The 17123-nt window shown below is 37.2% G+C and overlaps 1 protein-coding gene across 2 annotated transcripts in view; it reads right to left on the bottom strand.

The window, feature by feature from the left end:
• Positions 1-3663: 3663 nt before the first annotated feature.
• Positions 3664-17123, bottom strand: part of NLGN1 (neuroligin 1) — a 375596-nt gene continuing 362136 nt past the window's right edge. For both annotated transcript variants that reach the window (XM_059479156.1, XM_059479155.1), the window contains 3 exons: positions 14501-14713; positions 8820-9609; positions 3664-7848 (listed from right to left, as the gene is read on the bottom strand). In XM_059479156.1, the coding sequence (XP_059335139.1) occupies positions 7026-7848; positions 8820-9609; positions 14501-14713 (1826 nt within the window). In that variant the 3' untranslated portion in view covers positions 3664-7025. The remainder of the gene's footprint in view (positions 7849-8819; positions 9610-14500; positions 14714-17123) is intronic.

Genomic DNA, 17123 nt, shown 5'->3' with positions numbered 1-17123 from the left:
GATAAACCGTATTTTTGAAAAAGTATTACTTGTATTAAAAAAAAAAAATCATCTCAGATATGTCGTTATTATCAGTATTGTATTAAATTTTATGTTTCTTCTTCTGTCAAACACAGCAAAATCTGTGAGTGTTTTCATGTTTCCGTGGTGTATCTCAGAAGTACAGCTGGGAGTGCTTTTCCAGAGAAATCTCTTTTCATGAATTTAACCCTGCTCTTTCCTCCTGGACAAGGCAAAAGGAAAATGCCCCAAAAGGTTCCTGGCTGCAGCAATAAAGGTTGTATTTCTTGCTGGTTCTGGTCAGCCTTCAGAGAATCAAGATACTCAAAATAGCCTATAAGAAAGAAAAAAAAACAAACTAAAACAAAACAAACTCAAAGCCCAAATCCCAGCATCCAAACCCTGGCTTGTTATTTGTCTTCTATTACATTTTCTGCTCTTAGAGAGCGAAGAGGAAACCAATGGTTCCTGTAATCTTCATCTTCTGTGAAGAGAAGGGTACCCTTATTCCAGTTAATAACTGGGGAGAGACAAATATATTTATGGCAAATGGGTGGATGTTAAAGAGAAAATCAGCATGTGATTGAACAAGGGAATCTCTACTAGCTGACCAAGAGTAATTGGTTTTGGGTGTTATTTACCATAGTGAAGGTCCCACTTTTCACTTTTCATGAAATTGCTCTAGACCTCTATGCAAATAAGAGCAAAATTTATTCATTAGTTCAGCTGAATATCACCTCTGTGTAGGAGAAACCTTATGAAATGTAGAAAAACCAACACTATACAACCATATATTTGTCACCAATCAGTGAAATATTGCATGGCTTTTTCTGAAAATGCATGTGGTGTCAGATGAACCACGCATTATTTCTGGAACCCTTTGTATAGATTTAATTGCCTAAAATTACTGCTGAAGTTGTTTCTACAAACCAGTGGATGAAACAGGTACACTGTACACCTCACCCTCCCAAACTGCCTCGGGCCACAAGGTTCTGCCCTACTCCTCATTTTATTCCAGGGAAGATTTATCAAGTGTATAAATCAAGTGTATTGCACAGGGTCTAGCCCAGAATTGCTTTGCAGTCCCAGAATTTCCTTTTCTATCCTTCTCACCCAGGAGGTCCAGTGAGGCTCCCTGAGTTCCTCACTAGCTGAACAAAATCACTAGATGAAATCTTTTTCCTTCCTTTGTATTTTTAATAATGCAATTGAAGTGTTACCAGCTCATAGAGTCTTTCACCAGCCTCTTTTTAACTGAGCTCTGGTATTATCACATCTGAGTGCCAGCAGTATCAACTTCCATTTGAAAAAAAGGTTGCTGTCTGTTATAGCTGTAAAGCAAAAAAACCTGGGTATCCCGATAGCCTCAAAAACTCCAATTTTTTTTTAAATGGCATCATTATAAAGCTCAACTCACAGATGCTGTTGCCTTGCTGACATTGAGAGGGAAAAATTCAGATGACAGAGAAAATCTGTCCTGAATTTATAGCAACATGTGGCCCAGTTGTCTGTCTCTTCCCTTCCAGAATGGAGAAGAACAGAGCAGACTTCCAACTGCTGTAAAGTGTCATTGTCTTTGACATATAGGTCAACATATAGATTTGAGGATCAGGAAGAACTGAATGTTCCTTTCTATATATAGACTTTAACATAAAAGTTACTACAGCATGCTAAGGCTGCAAACTGGTACTTTTCTTTGCATCCATGTAACCTCAGGGTTTGGTTTTTTTTAATATATCAGACTTTTTTTCCCCTGAATTTTGGCCTTACACGCAAATATCCATAAGCATATTGAAAAGCACGTTTTAAAGCCTGGAAGTGCTCATAAATCGGTAGAGTGATACTTGTAATAATTTCTGTGAGCGGGTGTTCCTGTGCATGGGAAGATATGCAAAACTGGACAGTGAGATGAGCCGTGATGAACATTAAAGGTCCAGAAGCAGATCGATGGCTGGTGTCAATTGCCAGGGCTTCATTGATTCCAATGGTCCCACAATAAATCCTAATTCAGCTGGAGCTGAAAACATTGTCATCATCTTATCAGCTGCTCTGTGACACTGGAGAATGCAGAATGAGGGGCAGGCCTTACCTCCACACCTCTGAGTGGTGCCAAAAGGGAAAATTCCCTCGTTAGTCTCATGCTTTGAAATCTCCTTTATTGGCTGCATGTGGCTGTGCATGTGCAGACAGATGCATATGTACACAAGAAGGCATTTTCTGAGACAAATACACAGCTTCTACTGCTGTGATGGTACTTTTATCTTCAATTGAAAACAAAATAAATTTCAAGAGACTGTATAAAATTTGCTTGTACAAATTTGTTGCGCTTCTATGAGGTTTTTCATTCATCCCAGTAGCAAAGGGTCATGAAACTCAGGTTTTAATCCATGATTTACATACAATACTCAAATTCTTTTTCAAAACTAAAGCTTATTACAGAAATTATAGTTTCCCAGGAGTACAAATTACTGAGAATTATAATATCAACAAAAAGGAACGAAGCCAGGTTGCATATAAAAATCTACACCTCCTAGGTGGCTCTCAACAGGTTTTTTTCTAAACATTTTCCACCAGATAAAGTTCATTATCTTGTTCTAACAATTTCCCATTTCACAAAGTTAAGGTTTTACTGAACCTGTATATAAGAAATTGATTATACAGTGGCATGAACAGAACCTGAGAAAAGGGACTTTGTGCATGGCTGGTGATGAACTCATCGATTCTGCTGCAAAGTTCTCTTGAACACCTTATCAAATGCTGCTAATTTTCTGGTCTGCATACAAATGTATTGATGTGCCAGAATGTAATCAAATAAGAATGTTTGGAGTAAAAGTTCATTTGCCATGTTTCATATTGTTCATATTTACTTGGAGGCTTCAGGAGGGCATCTTAATCTTATAGTGTTATTATTTCAAATAGAAAAGGAGATTTTTAATGTTATTTGGAGAAAGTCTCTTAGCTTGCAGACTGAGGGGGAAAAAAAAACAACCAGAACTGCTGCAACAGATATTTTGACAAAAGCTTTGAATGAAAAATAACAAAACCTCTGAAGGGAATTTCCCATTAATCTAATTTATTTGGAAGCACATTTTCACAATAATAATTAAATTATCTAACGTTCGCTTACATTAAAAAGCGACCATCTGTAACTGTTCAGTACTAGAAAAAAGGCGGGGGGAAAGGCCAATGTTTTAAACTAACATCACAGGGAAAAAGCAACAACTTCCAAACATCAAAGGAATACCATGATGTTTGACAGCTTCCTGTGAAGTCAGCTGTTTCATCTCCTAGTGAAGTTGGCAACAGAAATTCCAGCATCTTCTGTGCAGTGGTGTCTAAAACTGTAACATGTTTATTTGTTAGACCTCTATTCATCCAGGGGGTGTGAGCAACAAAAACATCCAATAATTAAAGACTTGTGACACAGGAATCCATGTTTAGTACAGACAACAAAAATAACAACTGCATTTTCCTATGGAGGATTTTATCCGGGAGGTTCATCCGTGCCTTGCAAGTCGTCCGTGGGAGGAGGACACCAGGTACAACCAACTGAGATACCATTGAGCAAAATGCGTTTTTTATCGGTTTTATTTCTCCTAGAAATGTCAGCACAGCACATTATATTGCCTGTAATTTCAATAGATAAACGAGACAATGATTCCATTGTTATTTTTTTTTTCTCAAAATGGTAGAATACATTTTCTTAAAAAGGTCTGCAAACATATTTACAAAAGTGTGAAATCAATAAATGCAGGCTCTTTATATTTTTACTGAACTTCCAAAGACTGACTGATATCCTAATTTTATTGGAAATCTGGTCCAAGGATGATACAAGAAATTAAATATCACACTCAATTTTGCTTTTGTGTATGCTACCATGATAAACAAATCAAATAGATAAAATATCTTGAAAATAACAAACTTATATATCCATGAAACACATGAAGATATTCCAAAACCATTTCTTATCTTTTCATTTCAGCTTTAAAACATCTCTTGCTCTTTCTCAATGTTATGTTAAAACGTGGGACACCATCTTACTTTTGGAAAGCCAGCTGCTGTAATGTCAGTATAAAGTAGCCACTAAAATATCATTCACAGTATCTGCATCACAGGAATGGACTTTTTTTTTTTCCCCCAAACAGGAGTGACAAAATTTGTGTTGTTGCCTTCATCTTTCACATTTTAAATACTATTGGCTGACAGAAATAAAGTGTAGTGTCATGCTTGCTTTACCTAAATCATTTATTTTGTAACTAATAAAAGTAAACAATTACCAGATACTGTATATATAGAGATATATAGATATATGGCCACAAAGAAACTATAGTAGAAAGTTATTTTGGTTTTGATAAAGTTAAGAAAAGCACATAAAATCATATTTCATTAATATCTTGTTTTATGGCCATCAATATTTTTGTATTTTTTTTCTTTTGTTTCATCAACATAGCAAAATACAATCTTCTTATTAAACAATAATTATCAGATGGCAGACAATTCTTTTTATTGGTTTACATTGGCAGGTCACAGTCTAAAAGCACAACCACATCAGGCAGAAATTGCACACAGACCGCCCTGGATTTTGAAGACTAATTTTTATGCTTCTACAAAAAGACCTTGATTTAAAACTGGGGACTGTAACAAGTACTAAGTGCATGTCTGGGTTTTTGGTTTTGTTTTTGGGTGTTTTTTTGGTTTTTTTGTTAAATAGGAATGTAAAATAACTGAAATTGCAGTATTTCTTTTGGCTTCAGCTTTATTTTTAATGTCTATGCTCGATGTTACCAAACATACTTTAAACTTCGTAGCAATCTTTTATAATAAAAGTTCAATCATCCAAAAAAGCCCAGGTGATTTTTTTTGTTCTCATCATGGAATATTGCCGATTTATTTCAATTTGGCCTGTTCCTTGCCTTTTTTTTTTTTTTTTGGTGTCAATATTGTATTTTTAACTCATTTCTGAAATCTGGAGGAGATTTACATGTGATGACAGTCACAATGTCAATATTTCTGTAAGAAATAGCTGTGATGGGGCTGGCCTATAAATATGCAGTTTTATTAATTGTAGAAGGCACCCTCATGTCTTCAAAAACCAGACTGGTCTTAAGATATTACTCTTTATTTGAGACAGTTACCATTACTTCATTAAAAAATGACAAAACAGCAATAAACATTTTAGCTCTTTAATGAGCAAAGATCAGGTCTCTTAACATTGGAATAATATTCGTTATCCAGATTATCTTTATTTCACTCAGTGACCAGTAATATGGCCAAGAAATACAAAGTAATTTTCCATCAAGTAGTATACAATTTTTGTGTGTAATAAGCTTTCATTCTTGAAAAAGAGTAACTGAAAAGAAATGTTTCTGTTACTGCAGTTAGTTTGTCAGAGAAAGTTCTTCGCATTATCTTACAAACTATCAAAATTGCTAGTAATTTGAAAAAATGTAAAAAAAAATCACATAACTTTAGTCTAATAGAAATATAGTACAGGTAAGAGAGAAAGTATTTATCAGGGATGTGCTCTTAAGTCCATCTCAATTATTTCTTTTATATAAATGTACATCTGATTACATATACAAACGTTTTGAAAGGACCATGGTATAGAATTACTGGAAAGCAACAGGGGAATGAAAAATTTCTTGTGATTTTAGAACATTCACTTCAAATCACACAAACATATGTAGTATCCAGATTTTTAAATTTCCAGTTGTTGGCTCTCTCCCCTTTCTCATATACCCTCTTTTTCTACACTCTTGCCATCTGGTCTAGAGAATTAATTGGAATGACAAAGCTAATGTATAGCAAAAAGGGAATTAACATTATATTAACGTATTATAAGTAAACTTTGTAACATGCAACATGAGTTGAAACAATAAACTGAAAGGTGTAATCAGAGCAGTAATACTGGGGCAATTTTAAATGGCAAAATGTCATTGCAATTAAATTTTTGGACACACTTTACCTCATAAATTTGAACAAAATACTCTGAAACTAAATCACAGCAAATTATAAATCCTTCATCAAAGGAGATTCCATTAAAGTTATAGTTGATTCAAAGTCAGAAATTATTTAGGTGGAAAAGGAAAAAGAACATTAATAGTATACATTTTTTTGTCTGGGATTCATATCAGCGAGGGTCCACCACTGTATACCTAGAATGCCATCAATACCTTTAAGAACTGTTGCAATCCCTTCTTTTTCAGAAGCTACCATGAAATATTTTACTGTGATTACTTTTGCCCCTTTAAAAAACTTCTTTAGGTTGTGCCAATTGATGGAGAAAGCTTCTATTAAAAACTCCAATGGGATGAGAAGAATTTTAATTACGGCTTAATCAGCAGCACAGCCACCAAGCATATAAATTATCATGCACATCGTGCTAAAAATATCCAGTTTCCTTTATTCCCACAACTTTTATACTGACAGCACTTATGTGATAATGTTGTACCTGCCAGGCTGTAAAACTTCTCTGACTGGCAGATTTCAGCATGAGCCCCTTTCTAAGGCCTTAACAGCATTGGTGCTTTGTGTACTTATTCAAATATGTAAATATGGTCTACACAAGAAAACAGGTCCAAATAAAAATTGGTGAAAATTATCTGACATTCCATTAGTGTGTCCCTTGTGCATATTTATAGGTTTTTAAAATTTTCAGTCATAGTTCTTTCCTGTTTGTGTTGCACATGCCTAATTCCATTATGTAACTTAAATCTTCAAAAAATTAATACTTGAATGTGAATGAAAAAGTATCATTCAGGACAACTGCTTCAAGCAATTGCAAACAGTTGGGTTTTTTGTTTTTTGTTTCTTTTTTTAGTTTGTTTTGTTTGTTTCTTAAGTTCATTTGATATATGTACAATTCATTTTTTTCAAAACCCCCAATGTTCTTGATATGTATATTCACATAATATTCCTCCATATTTAAATAGTAAGAGTCTTGTAGGTTGAAAGCCAAGTAATCTTCAGTAATATCACCTACTGTAATCCATCAAAAAAATAAAAGTTTGTTTCGTCTTGTCTGGCTATACCCTGGTTGTTGAGTGTGAATGGGGGTGGGGATGAGGATGGGGCAGAGTATTGTTCTGTCCTCCAGTAAATGTGTTGAATGTGTGTAGGGGCTGAATCCCTGGTATAGTGTTGGGGATCATTGTGATGGTGTTGGGTGTCATTAAGGGGATATCATCAGGAGACCTCCTCATAGCTAGCGTGTAGTCTGGGGGACAGGCGGTCCTGAGAACCACCTCATGTGGATGGATGGACTCACATTCATGATCCAAGTCAGTGTGCTTCATTTGGAGGGACATTATCTCCTCTTCTTGTGCATGGGTGAGATCATTGGTAGTGGTACGTTGTGGGCTACATCTCCTGTGGACATCATGTCTCCTCTTGTCCTTTTTGTAGTACAACGCTGCAAAGGCCAAAATGTTCAGGAACAGCAAAGATGCACCAACTGCGATAGTAACGCTCAACTCTGTTGAGTAGTCCCTTTGATCCACTGAAAATGGGCTTGGCTGCTGTTTGGGATCGTCTTGTTTGGCTGTAGGAAAGGCTGAAGTAACTGAAACAGAATTTTTCCTTGTGGGTCTGAAAGTATTATCAGTCGATGGCACTTTAGTTGTGGTAGAGGTATACTGTGAAATGTCGTTAAGATTGTGCAGATGAGGTACCAGTTCCAACCAAAGGTTCACTTTATTGGCCCTATAGTGTTCTTTGACTCGTGGTTTTAATCCAATGTGAAGATACAGTTGGTCTTTCTGAGAATATCTGGTCCATGCTACTTCTTCAAAACGATTTGGTTTTGTGTGGATGAATTTTGTGTCTTGCGGCACTGGTTGATTTGGGTCTCTGAAAGAAAAAGATATCGCCAATGTTACAAAGCATTTCAAATGGAATTGTAAAATTAACATAATTAAGATTTCATACTAAACGTTTAAGACTGCCTTTGGATGGAGCAGAGTGCTATCCCCTAAAATTAGAGGCCTTAATAATATTGATTAGAAACAGCATTATGCAAAAGAACCCTTCTTTTACACAGACTTCAGCAACTTCCCTGGTTCTCAAAATATTGGTGTCTCACAGTGAAATCTTTCGCTGCTGAGGGAAGATTGCCTGGGGTGTGGTGATGTGGCCAAATGTCTGTGAGACACCACAGAGAACATAAGATTTTTTTCCTGTTTTTAGCAGCATAAAGTTCATACAGCTCTGCATTTCTGTTCCTGTGAATCATCTGTGGCCTTCCAGAGGGGAAGGATCATGGCAGAGCACAACTCACTGCAATGCATAATCAAAAATAAGTAGGCAAATGTAACAAAGGTTTTTGAACTCCAGTGAAAAAAAAGAACTAATAAAAATGGCAAAACTTTCCAAGTTTAAAGCCACATTTTTATGGTCAGAAGTGAGAATTTAAGATATGCTACTAAAATAAGCTGTATTATATTCGAAGCAATATTTATGTAATTTTCTATCTCATGGAATGAAAGTATCAGTGGTAGGGTAAAGGCAGGTACTAATGCAGCTGATTTAAACTATACATATATGTTAAATGCTTAGTTTTACACTTTTCCATAGTTTCCTTAATTAGTTTTGTTTATATTTTAAAATTTCCTCGCAGAAAGTCTGCAAAGATATTTTTCCCCTCTTTTTCCAAAAACATGTAAGTGAGCCAAGGGACATTACAGTAAACATAAATATCCAACTCAATTCCTAATCTTCTATTCATCCTACAAGTACAGAGGAACTCCCAAGGGAAATAACAAATGGAAAGCACCATTCCATCCAAAGTTTGCCTACAGGACCATTCATTATCAGGTACTCACCCAGTCTTTGCAAAGTTTGTCCAGTACGTCATCACCACTGCACTTAGCATGACATCATTTTTGGAGAAATTACAAGGAAATAACTCAGTAGGACCAATCATGGGGATTCCTAGTACGTAAGGAACCTCATCTCCATGGGCTGCATCTGCCCATGCAGGTACCTGATCTGTCTGGCAATGATGGTAGAAGGCATAGAAGTACGTAGGCGATCCAAAATTCGAGTGAAGATCAGCTGTGGCCACTGCTGGAGCAACCCACTGGTGATCAGTGAACAAAGCCAGCAGTGTTTTCCTTCTGGTCTCGGGGTTGTGCCGGTCTGCCCAGTCTGTGTACATAAATTTAATAGTTTCCCTCAAGATATCTTTCCCTTCGGGGTATCCGTATAAGTTATCGACGAAATTAGAAACCGCAAAGTCAAAATCGCTGGCTGATATGCCGTCTTCGCTATCCACAATGTTTTCAACAAACTTCAGCCCTTCCCCTTGGTTAACTCCCAGCATGATGTCATAGTTGAGGAACTCCCCCTGCTCCATCAGGATCTGAGGGTCGTCTGGTATCACGTCGCCGTCGATGACTGGTCCAAAGGCTATGTGGTATCTTGCTGGTTGGATGTCCTGGTCGACAAGTTCTCTGTAAGGCTTCTTCTGCAGACATTCCACCAGTTCTACAGTGTCTGACATGTTGCAACCAACTTTTGTAGCCAACATCCTGGCGTATTTTGCGGGCTGAAAGCTAACCGCCCAGCTGGAGAGAGCTGTTCCACTTTGAGCTATTGCTCTTTGAAAAAGTCCTGTGGGGAGAAATATTTGAAAACTACTGAAGCGACCTTGAAGCAGCCACAGACTTTGAAAGATTCAAAGGAGTTCTTTGAAACAATAGAAAACTTTAACAGAAGAGATACCTGAATCTTAATAGTACTTAAATATAAGGGGTGGTGAGATCTGACTGCTGTTGTACCTACAGGTAATGTGCAAAAAATAAATGCAGTACGTGCTAAAGCAAATGATTCTCCCTCAATGCACTCCAGATTTTCAAAAGAAGCTCAGAAAGAAAAAGGAGTGGCATGACCTTATGTAGGACAACACTATCAGGTTAAAAAAAAAATTCCTAAAATTAAAGCACCATATAGGTTGGAGTAAAAACCATCAAATCTCTGAAATGGGTTGAAGTTTTTGGTATTGTTCAAGCCATCATCAGCATGCATGTATAGAGCTATGTGTGAAATTAATCTATTACACTTTTTAATGTTTTCTTTAGAATTGAACTTGGTTTGACAGGTGCCGTGCTTTTAAATTGTGCATCACTGCAAAAGTTTATATTCTGGAGTAATAGATGAGAAGGTACCAGGCAGCTATTAAATTTATAAGTGTCTAAGTCAAAATCTTTTCTTGTAAGGAGCTTTTTAAAGGCAGGTTTATATTGATCACACTTACATAAAAAGGGAAATTATGTATTTTACACTGTTTAGCTTTGTAATTCAGATATTTAAACATATGTTCAGGTATTCAGTTAAGGGAGAGAGAATGATCTGGCACTGCATATAAACCTGCAGTAAATCTTAAGTCTTCAGTGCATTTAACTTGAATTTATGCTGATTTAAGTATCACTCTGGACCAGGAAGTCTACCCAAAGAAATAACAAAATGCATTAAAATTTATGTTTTCCTCTCCCTTCTGTAAGGATTTTTAAAACATGTCCTGGATGATAGCCTCACCCTCTTGTAGTCAGTGAATGAATACAACAATTATTTTGCTATTGGCTTCAATGTAATCAGAACTCCATCCTTGCTTTGATTTCTTGTGCTTCCTTTGTGTTTTTCCACTCCATTTAAGGAGGGTACTTTGGGTTCTGAAAGAGAGAAGTCTGAACCTTGTGTAAAATATTGCTCAGAAACTATATTTAGGCAATTTAGGTGGTATTTAATAGATATTTAGACAGTATTTAGGTAATGATGGCCTTTCTGCTGTTTTGTGAGGAGTTTGATTTTTTTCATTTTCACATAAATTCATTTCAGTATCACAACTTTTGCACAAACTACTGGAAAATATTTTATACTGGACCCTCCCTCCTATAGGTCACTCTGGGTGATACAAAATGGTCTACAGTGTTCAGAAGTTATGCTGATTTAAGATATATGGGTCAAAATTTTTGCTGATGGGCACCTGGAGTCATTCCACCGTCTCTGGTGGAGTCACTTATGAACGGAATGTGGCACCTGGCCTCACCCAGTTCCACCAGGAGTCTTTGCTCCAGTGCTTGATGAATAGCTGGATGCTCCCACCAGAGGAACTGGAGTCAGGGCTCTCAGCTTACCTCGGAAATTTATTCCAATTATACACAAGATGGCTTTTGCGTTGATAAGTAACATATTTCTGTTGATAAAAAACCCTCCCTAGCCTCTAAATCAAATCAGAAATGCTTTTACAGCTTCTGTTGCAGCACCAGACTCTGCACACTCAAAAATAAGTTGGAATCTGTTGCTGGCAGGAAACATTTTACAAGCTTCTCAGGAATTTTAAATCATTCAATGATTTAAATCATTGTATTAGGTCCCAGTAAAAAAATTCTTCAAATTGGGTAGATATAGAGACTGAAATGTATAAACTCAGGCCCCTTCTTAAACTTATGAAAACTCATATCCAAGATAATATTTTCCTGCAAGATATGAGTAAAAAGAAGAATGAACTTGAGCTATAAACAGCTAAAAATATATTTGCATGTTTATAAGGTCAGATATTGAGCTAGTATAAATCAGCTCAAAGTCAGTAGAATTACCACAGAGGATCCAGGCATTGTAATAAATGTAACTAAATGACAAAGCTGAATTTTCACCAAGATGTATTTCATGATAATTCATAATGTGTGTGGGTTTTTGCATATTGTATAAATCTAACTTTATTACTTTATTAAATATGTCTGAACAAGGACAGAAAATGTAAGCTACGTGTAAGAAAATGCTGATACAAACACTGTGGCTTACTAAGTGCTACATAAACATCAGATGCTGGATTAAGTAAAAGTGGTCAAGTCCTTTGGCCATAAAACCATCTGAGGAAACAAAACCAAAATTCCCTCCTTGTGCTGAAGAATGCTGACAGAGTTTTTCCTCCACTCAAACCATTTGGTGAAAAATGAACAGTACGAAAAATTATTTTCATCCTGTCACAGAATTCGTGGCAGAAATTTGTACCTCACAGGATGAAGAACTACCTTTTTATATGATAATGTGTATTATTATTATTGTTGTTGTTGCTGCTTATGGACTTCAGACTGATGGAAAGAAGATTTAAATGTTCAATGGGCCACAGTGCTTTGTGACCCTTATTCAGTGTCTCACCACAGTAAATAATAATAATTTGCATATATTCATTTATATTTTGAGAGCACTTTGTGAAGATGGGTGCTGCTCTGCCCACTTGCAGGTGGGAGGCTGTGAACAGCTCCACCTTGAAATAGGCTGAATTCTTCCTCTCACTGCCAAGGGAGTCTTTCAGAGGGAGATGCCAGAAGCAAAGAGAGCTTCTGAATTTACATCTTATGAGAGAGATTGGTTGATAATCATAGAATCACAGAATGGTTTGGTTTGGAAGGGACCTTGAAGCTCATCCAGTTCCACCCCCTGCCATGGGCAGGGACACCTTCCACTAGCCCAGGTTGCTCCAAGCCCCATCCAACCTGGTCCTGGTCACTTCCAGGGATGGGGCAGCCTCAGCTTCTCTGGGCACCCTGTGCCAGGGCCTCCCCATCCTCAGAGAGAAGAATTTCTTCATAATATCTGATCTAACCCTGCCCTCTGTCAGTTTGAAGCCCTTCCCCCTCATCTCTCACTGTATGCTTTTGTAAAAAGTCCTTCTCCACCTCTCATATGTAAATGTGAAACAACATGAAACAAAAAGGGGGTTTGGAAATGTTAAGAAATAACTAATTTGAACCTGACCAATTTATATTTTCTTTTTTCTTTCTTCATTTTTTTTTAATGGCAGATCTAACCACCTCCAAATGAAACATAACATGGGAGTGTGGTGAGTTGTTCTGTTTAATCCAAATTTCATCAAAGCATGAGTTTGCTTCTAAAAGAAATCCTCAAAAATTTACTTTTACTGAGCCTTCTTCAGACCTCTCTAAAATGCCCTGATCTGCTGTGTTGGTATCAAAGTGCCTCAGTTTTCCCCAGATAAATTCTGATCTGGTCCTGGCAGAATTCTGGCCATGTGTTGGGATATGACAAGGTATCATTTACTGATAAGAGGCAACACATGACTGTCCAAATTTTGTCAATGTGGCATTTTGCATTGATGTCATGTTACACCAAGAAGATTGATTTTAACACAAAGTAAAGAGTTAGGAGAAGATAAACCAGGTGTCCTCATTCAACCTGGAGTTAGTCCTTAATGAGAAAGTTGGTTTTTAGAGCTCTGATGAAAGAAGATGGTGCACTGAGATCCTCAGGTCACAGTGCAGTGAGGTACTGCTTACATCTTGATTTTACAAGCATGTTTTAAATATCTCCTATGTAGGTTTAGGTAGTTATGGAAGAAGAAAAGATTACACTAAAAATCAAATTGTGAAAATAGACTTAAATTTAGACTACACTCTTATTTTCCACTTGACTCTTCTTGTAGAAGTTATATTTTTCTCTCATTTAAAAAAGCATAATGGCATGGTCTAAAGAATCTCTCACTTCTATTGACCTCAGTGGTCTTTGTAACATGACTTTGGGGAAATGCAGCTCTTTTAATGTCAGCAGAATTATGTTTTTATGACCAGCCAATTAGTCCCTCATGGAGATACAGCAATATAAATTAGTGGAGGATTAAATGCACAGGGCACGATGTGATGTCCCTGATAAAAGTAATACAGATAAAAATATGTGAAAACAGTTAGACAAAAGTAACATGATCAATAAGCAATAGCCATGCAAATGAGAGACACTGTGTGAAACTGTGGTGCAAAAATCATAGAAAGAATAAGTTAGGTGCCTCAAACAGCATGATTTTAATTCCCTGCCACCTGCCTCAACTAGAGAGAAAAGGTGTTAGTTATGGAATAGGAAAAAACATAGAGAAGGAAGTCCATTTGCAACTTGGATGCTTTGACAATTTTGGATCATGCATGCAAAATGTTCAACCATTCTTTTATTAGATGACAGCAAGTGAAGTCCATGCAGTTTCAGACAAAAGATTTCTGAACTAGTTATTGTTTCCTTCACACAAAATAATAGTTTTAAGCAATTCAGCTGTTAGCCTGAAAAGAGAAACTCTGTCATTTTAGTTTTCTTTAAATTCTGCTCCTCAGGAGAAACTAAACATGCCTTTCACAACTGTCTGAATATAGATGACCTCATCTACTGTGAGCATGACTGACTGATTTTCCAAAAAAGACACCCTTAGGTAGGAAAGAAAAGAGACAAAAATGATGCACCAAGAAAAATGCCGTTCAGAAGTCTGCTATAAAGTGTTCCTACAAAGCTCCCTAGGAAAAAGAAGAAAGTGACCCAAAATTTAAACATGCACAGAAGAGCTGAGGGAGAAGGAGGCTTGTACAGCCTTTAAAAAGTTTCTTAATACTGAGCTGAACTCAACAGTTCATAGAAACAAAGAGAATATACAGAACATCACATAGTACTAATGGTGGTGGCATGCAGACACCAAAATTGTCAAAATTTGCAACCTGTATAATACCTTTGGTTGAATTGCTCCAACGGTTACCTTCAGAATAATGGGATAAAGTCAACAGATTGACGCATGAACCGCCTGCCCCAGATCCAAAAACAGTTATTCTTAATGGGTCACCACCAAAGAACCCAATATTTTCACTAGTCCATCGCAAAGCTTGTATTAGATCAAGGAGGCCATAGTTTCCTTTTGCTGCTTGGTCCCCAGTGCTCAGAAATCCTGTCAAAGTAAATGAAAAGAGAAAGGGTTAGCAAGGGTTCTTCTGAGTAATCCTGTTAAAATCTTCCAAGATTTCAGAAGTACATGCTATTAAATATCGTGCAACTACATACTTTTCCATAGTCCCTGGGAACAATTTGTAATTTTACTCTTCTGAAATAAAATATATTTGATACCCACTCTTTTGACCGCGATAAATATATGTAGTAAAGACACATCCTAGGCAAAACACTCATTTAAATCTGAACAGGTCCTCCCAAGGACTTTTTGTTGGTTGCACTGATTTTAAAAGTAGAAGTTTAGGAAACAGATAAGATGCAGTTGTTCTGTACATAATTTGATCAACTCTGTATTGCTTTTCTGTACTTGGATGCAGATTTGCATGTGCTTGAGATGCAATGAATCCATTTCCCTGTAGATTCTTTGGTCCTGCCCTGGCAACTCATTGTCATTTACTTTTTTCTCCACCCAAAAATGCAGCTTATGTCACAAGCTGAACAATGGCAGCAGCTCTCAGCTCCCTGAGCTCCATCCCATAACCATTAACCTGAGTTAATTGAATCTACATTAAATGGATGAAGTCAATGTTTCCATGATCCCTTAAAACCAAAAAGGTAGGAGCCCAGGGGTAATATGGAGAGCACAGTAAAATGTACAGTAAAAACTCTGAAGAAAGTCTCTGTTGATGAAAGACATCGCTTTTGGACCCCATTTGTTGACATTTTGAATTTTCTCAGCTTAATAAACAAATGTTTAAATACCACCAGCATTATGAAATAGTCCATACCTCCATTTGCATATCAAACTGATTTGATGCTCACTAAGTCGTGTAACTGCTTTTCAGTACATGCTTTGTAGAGAAATGCAACGATTACAACAATTATTTCCACATTAATTAGATATCAGTGGGTCTTCTAGTCTCGTCAAAGTTCTACTGATTCAACTCTCTTGAGTGCAGACAGCCTACTCAAAGGAAGTTTACAGTAGTTTTGCAGACAAATGGCTCTCAAAGGAGTCCTACTCTTTCATTATGACAATAAAAGCAGCTTTTAAGACATTTCTAAGAAGACACGTGTGTATATATATCTATATGGCAAGGATTAAAAAAGAATACAGATAGGTGCATGTGTGTACTTATATTCATGGATATAATGAATGTGTCATTTTTTACTTTATTATTACTCTGATTTGGTTTCAAATGGCAAGCTTGCATTTGATGTTCTGCCCTGTGCATAGAGACATTTCTACTGACAGCCCTTCTTTGCTGTAAATGGCACTGGAAGCTCGTTGGCCTCCCTGCCTCAGCAGCTGAGCTCTGCTCCATTTAGGGCGAGCAGCTTTGTTTGTGTAGGTCACAATCCTGATTTTTGTAACCACAGAGAGGGAAGAGGAGAGTGGCATAAGGTGCCAGGCCAGCAATTTTCCCACTTCCAGACCTAATGTACCAAGTCTAATCGACATACTCCATTCGTTGTATCTGTAGTGAATTGTTACTCTATGCTAGACTTTAAAATAACCACTCTTCTACTACTGAAACCTGCCATGTTTATTACCTAACTGCATAAAGAGCAAGTAGCACCACTACCATTGTAGAAAATAATCCCTTGGTATTCAGGAGAAGCCTAGAAAAGGAAGACATAGTTATAATGAATTCATTCATTTATTCATTCATTCTCACTTTACTGTTACAGCTCAGCACTGAGTTGAGATCATTATGATGTTATTTTACTCTGCTTCACTTTGCTCTGTGTGGCCAGAGGGTTGATGAGCATGGCTATGTGAAAGCATTGCCCCAGCACAACCCTGCCTGCACAGGAACATTCATTCTTGGCTTCATGCTCCAGTAAAATGCTGTCTCCATAAATAATTTTTGAGGACACGGGGAGATGATGTCTTTGAATACGATGGCAAATCTAATGAAAGCTCCCTAACCCGTGTCACTGCCTTTGCCAGCCTGCTTGGAGCTGAGGGATGGTACCAGGGGCTGGAACAAAATTAAAATGCAGGAATTTATGGGAGCTACAGGATCTCATAAATGTGGCTGTGCACGCTGGGAAAGCCTTCCCCTTTCTTTGCATAAGTGTATGGCTGTGGAAATTCAGTGAGAAATCAGTTCATCACATTAAGCACAGAAGTGCCTGCACTGATTCAGGGGATTAGAGGGACTGGCAGTCCCTAGCACAGGCAGCAATGAGAAGGGAGCAGTTACAGCACTTACCAAAACTGTGACATAAACACATAGTCCCTCTTTGCTTTTTGCTTTCCCTGGCTTTCAGATTCCCTGAGCCTGGTCAGGATCTGCTCTCAGCAGAGCTGCAGCATTCCTTCTAAGAAATCCAGGAGATTTCTCAGAATTATTCCAAGGCATTTATTAGGAAATTCGATAGTGTGATTATAGCTGAGCTACACT

This window comes from Ammospiza nelsoni, chromosome 10, assembly GCF_027579445.1.
Source record: "Ammospiza nelsoni isolate bAmmNel1 chromosome 10, bAmmNel1.pri, whole genome shotgun sequence".
Taxonomy (NCBI): Eukaryota; Metazoa; Chordata; class Aves; order Passeriformes; family Passerellidae; genus Ammospiza; species Ammospiza nelsoni.
The sequence above is the reverse complement of the archived record's forward strand: the minus strand, read 5'-3'. Positions and strand labels throughout refer to the sequence as shown.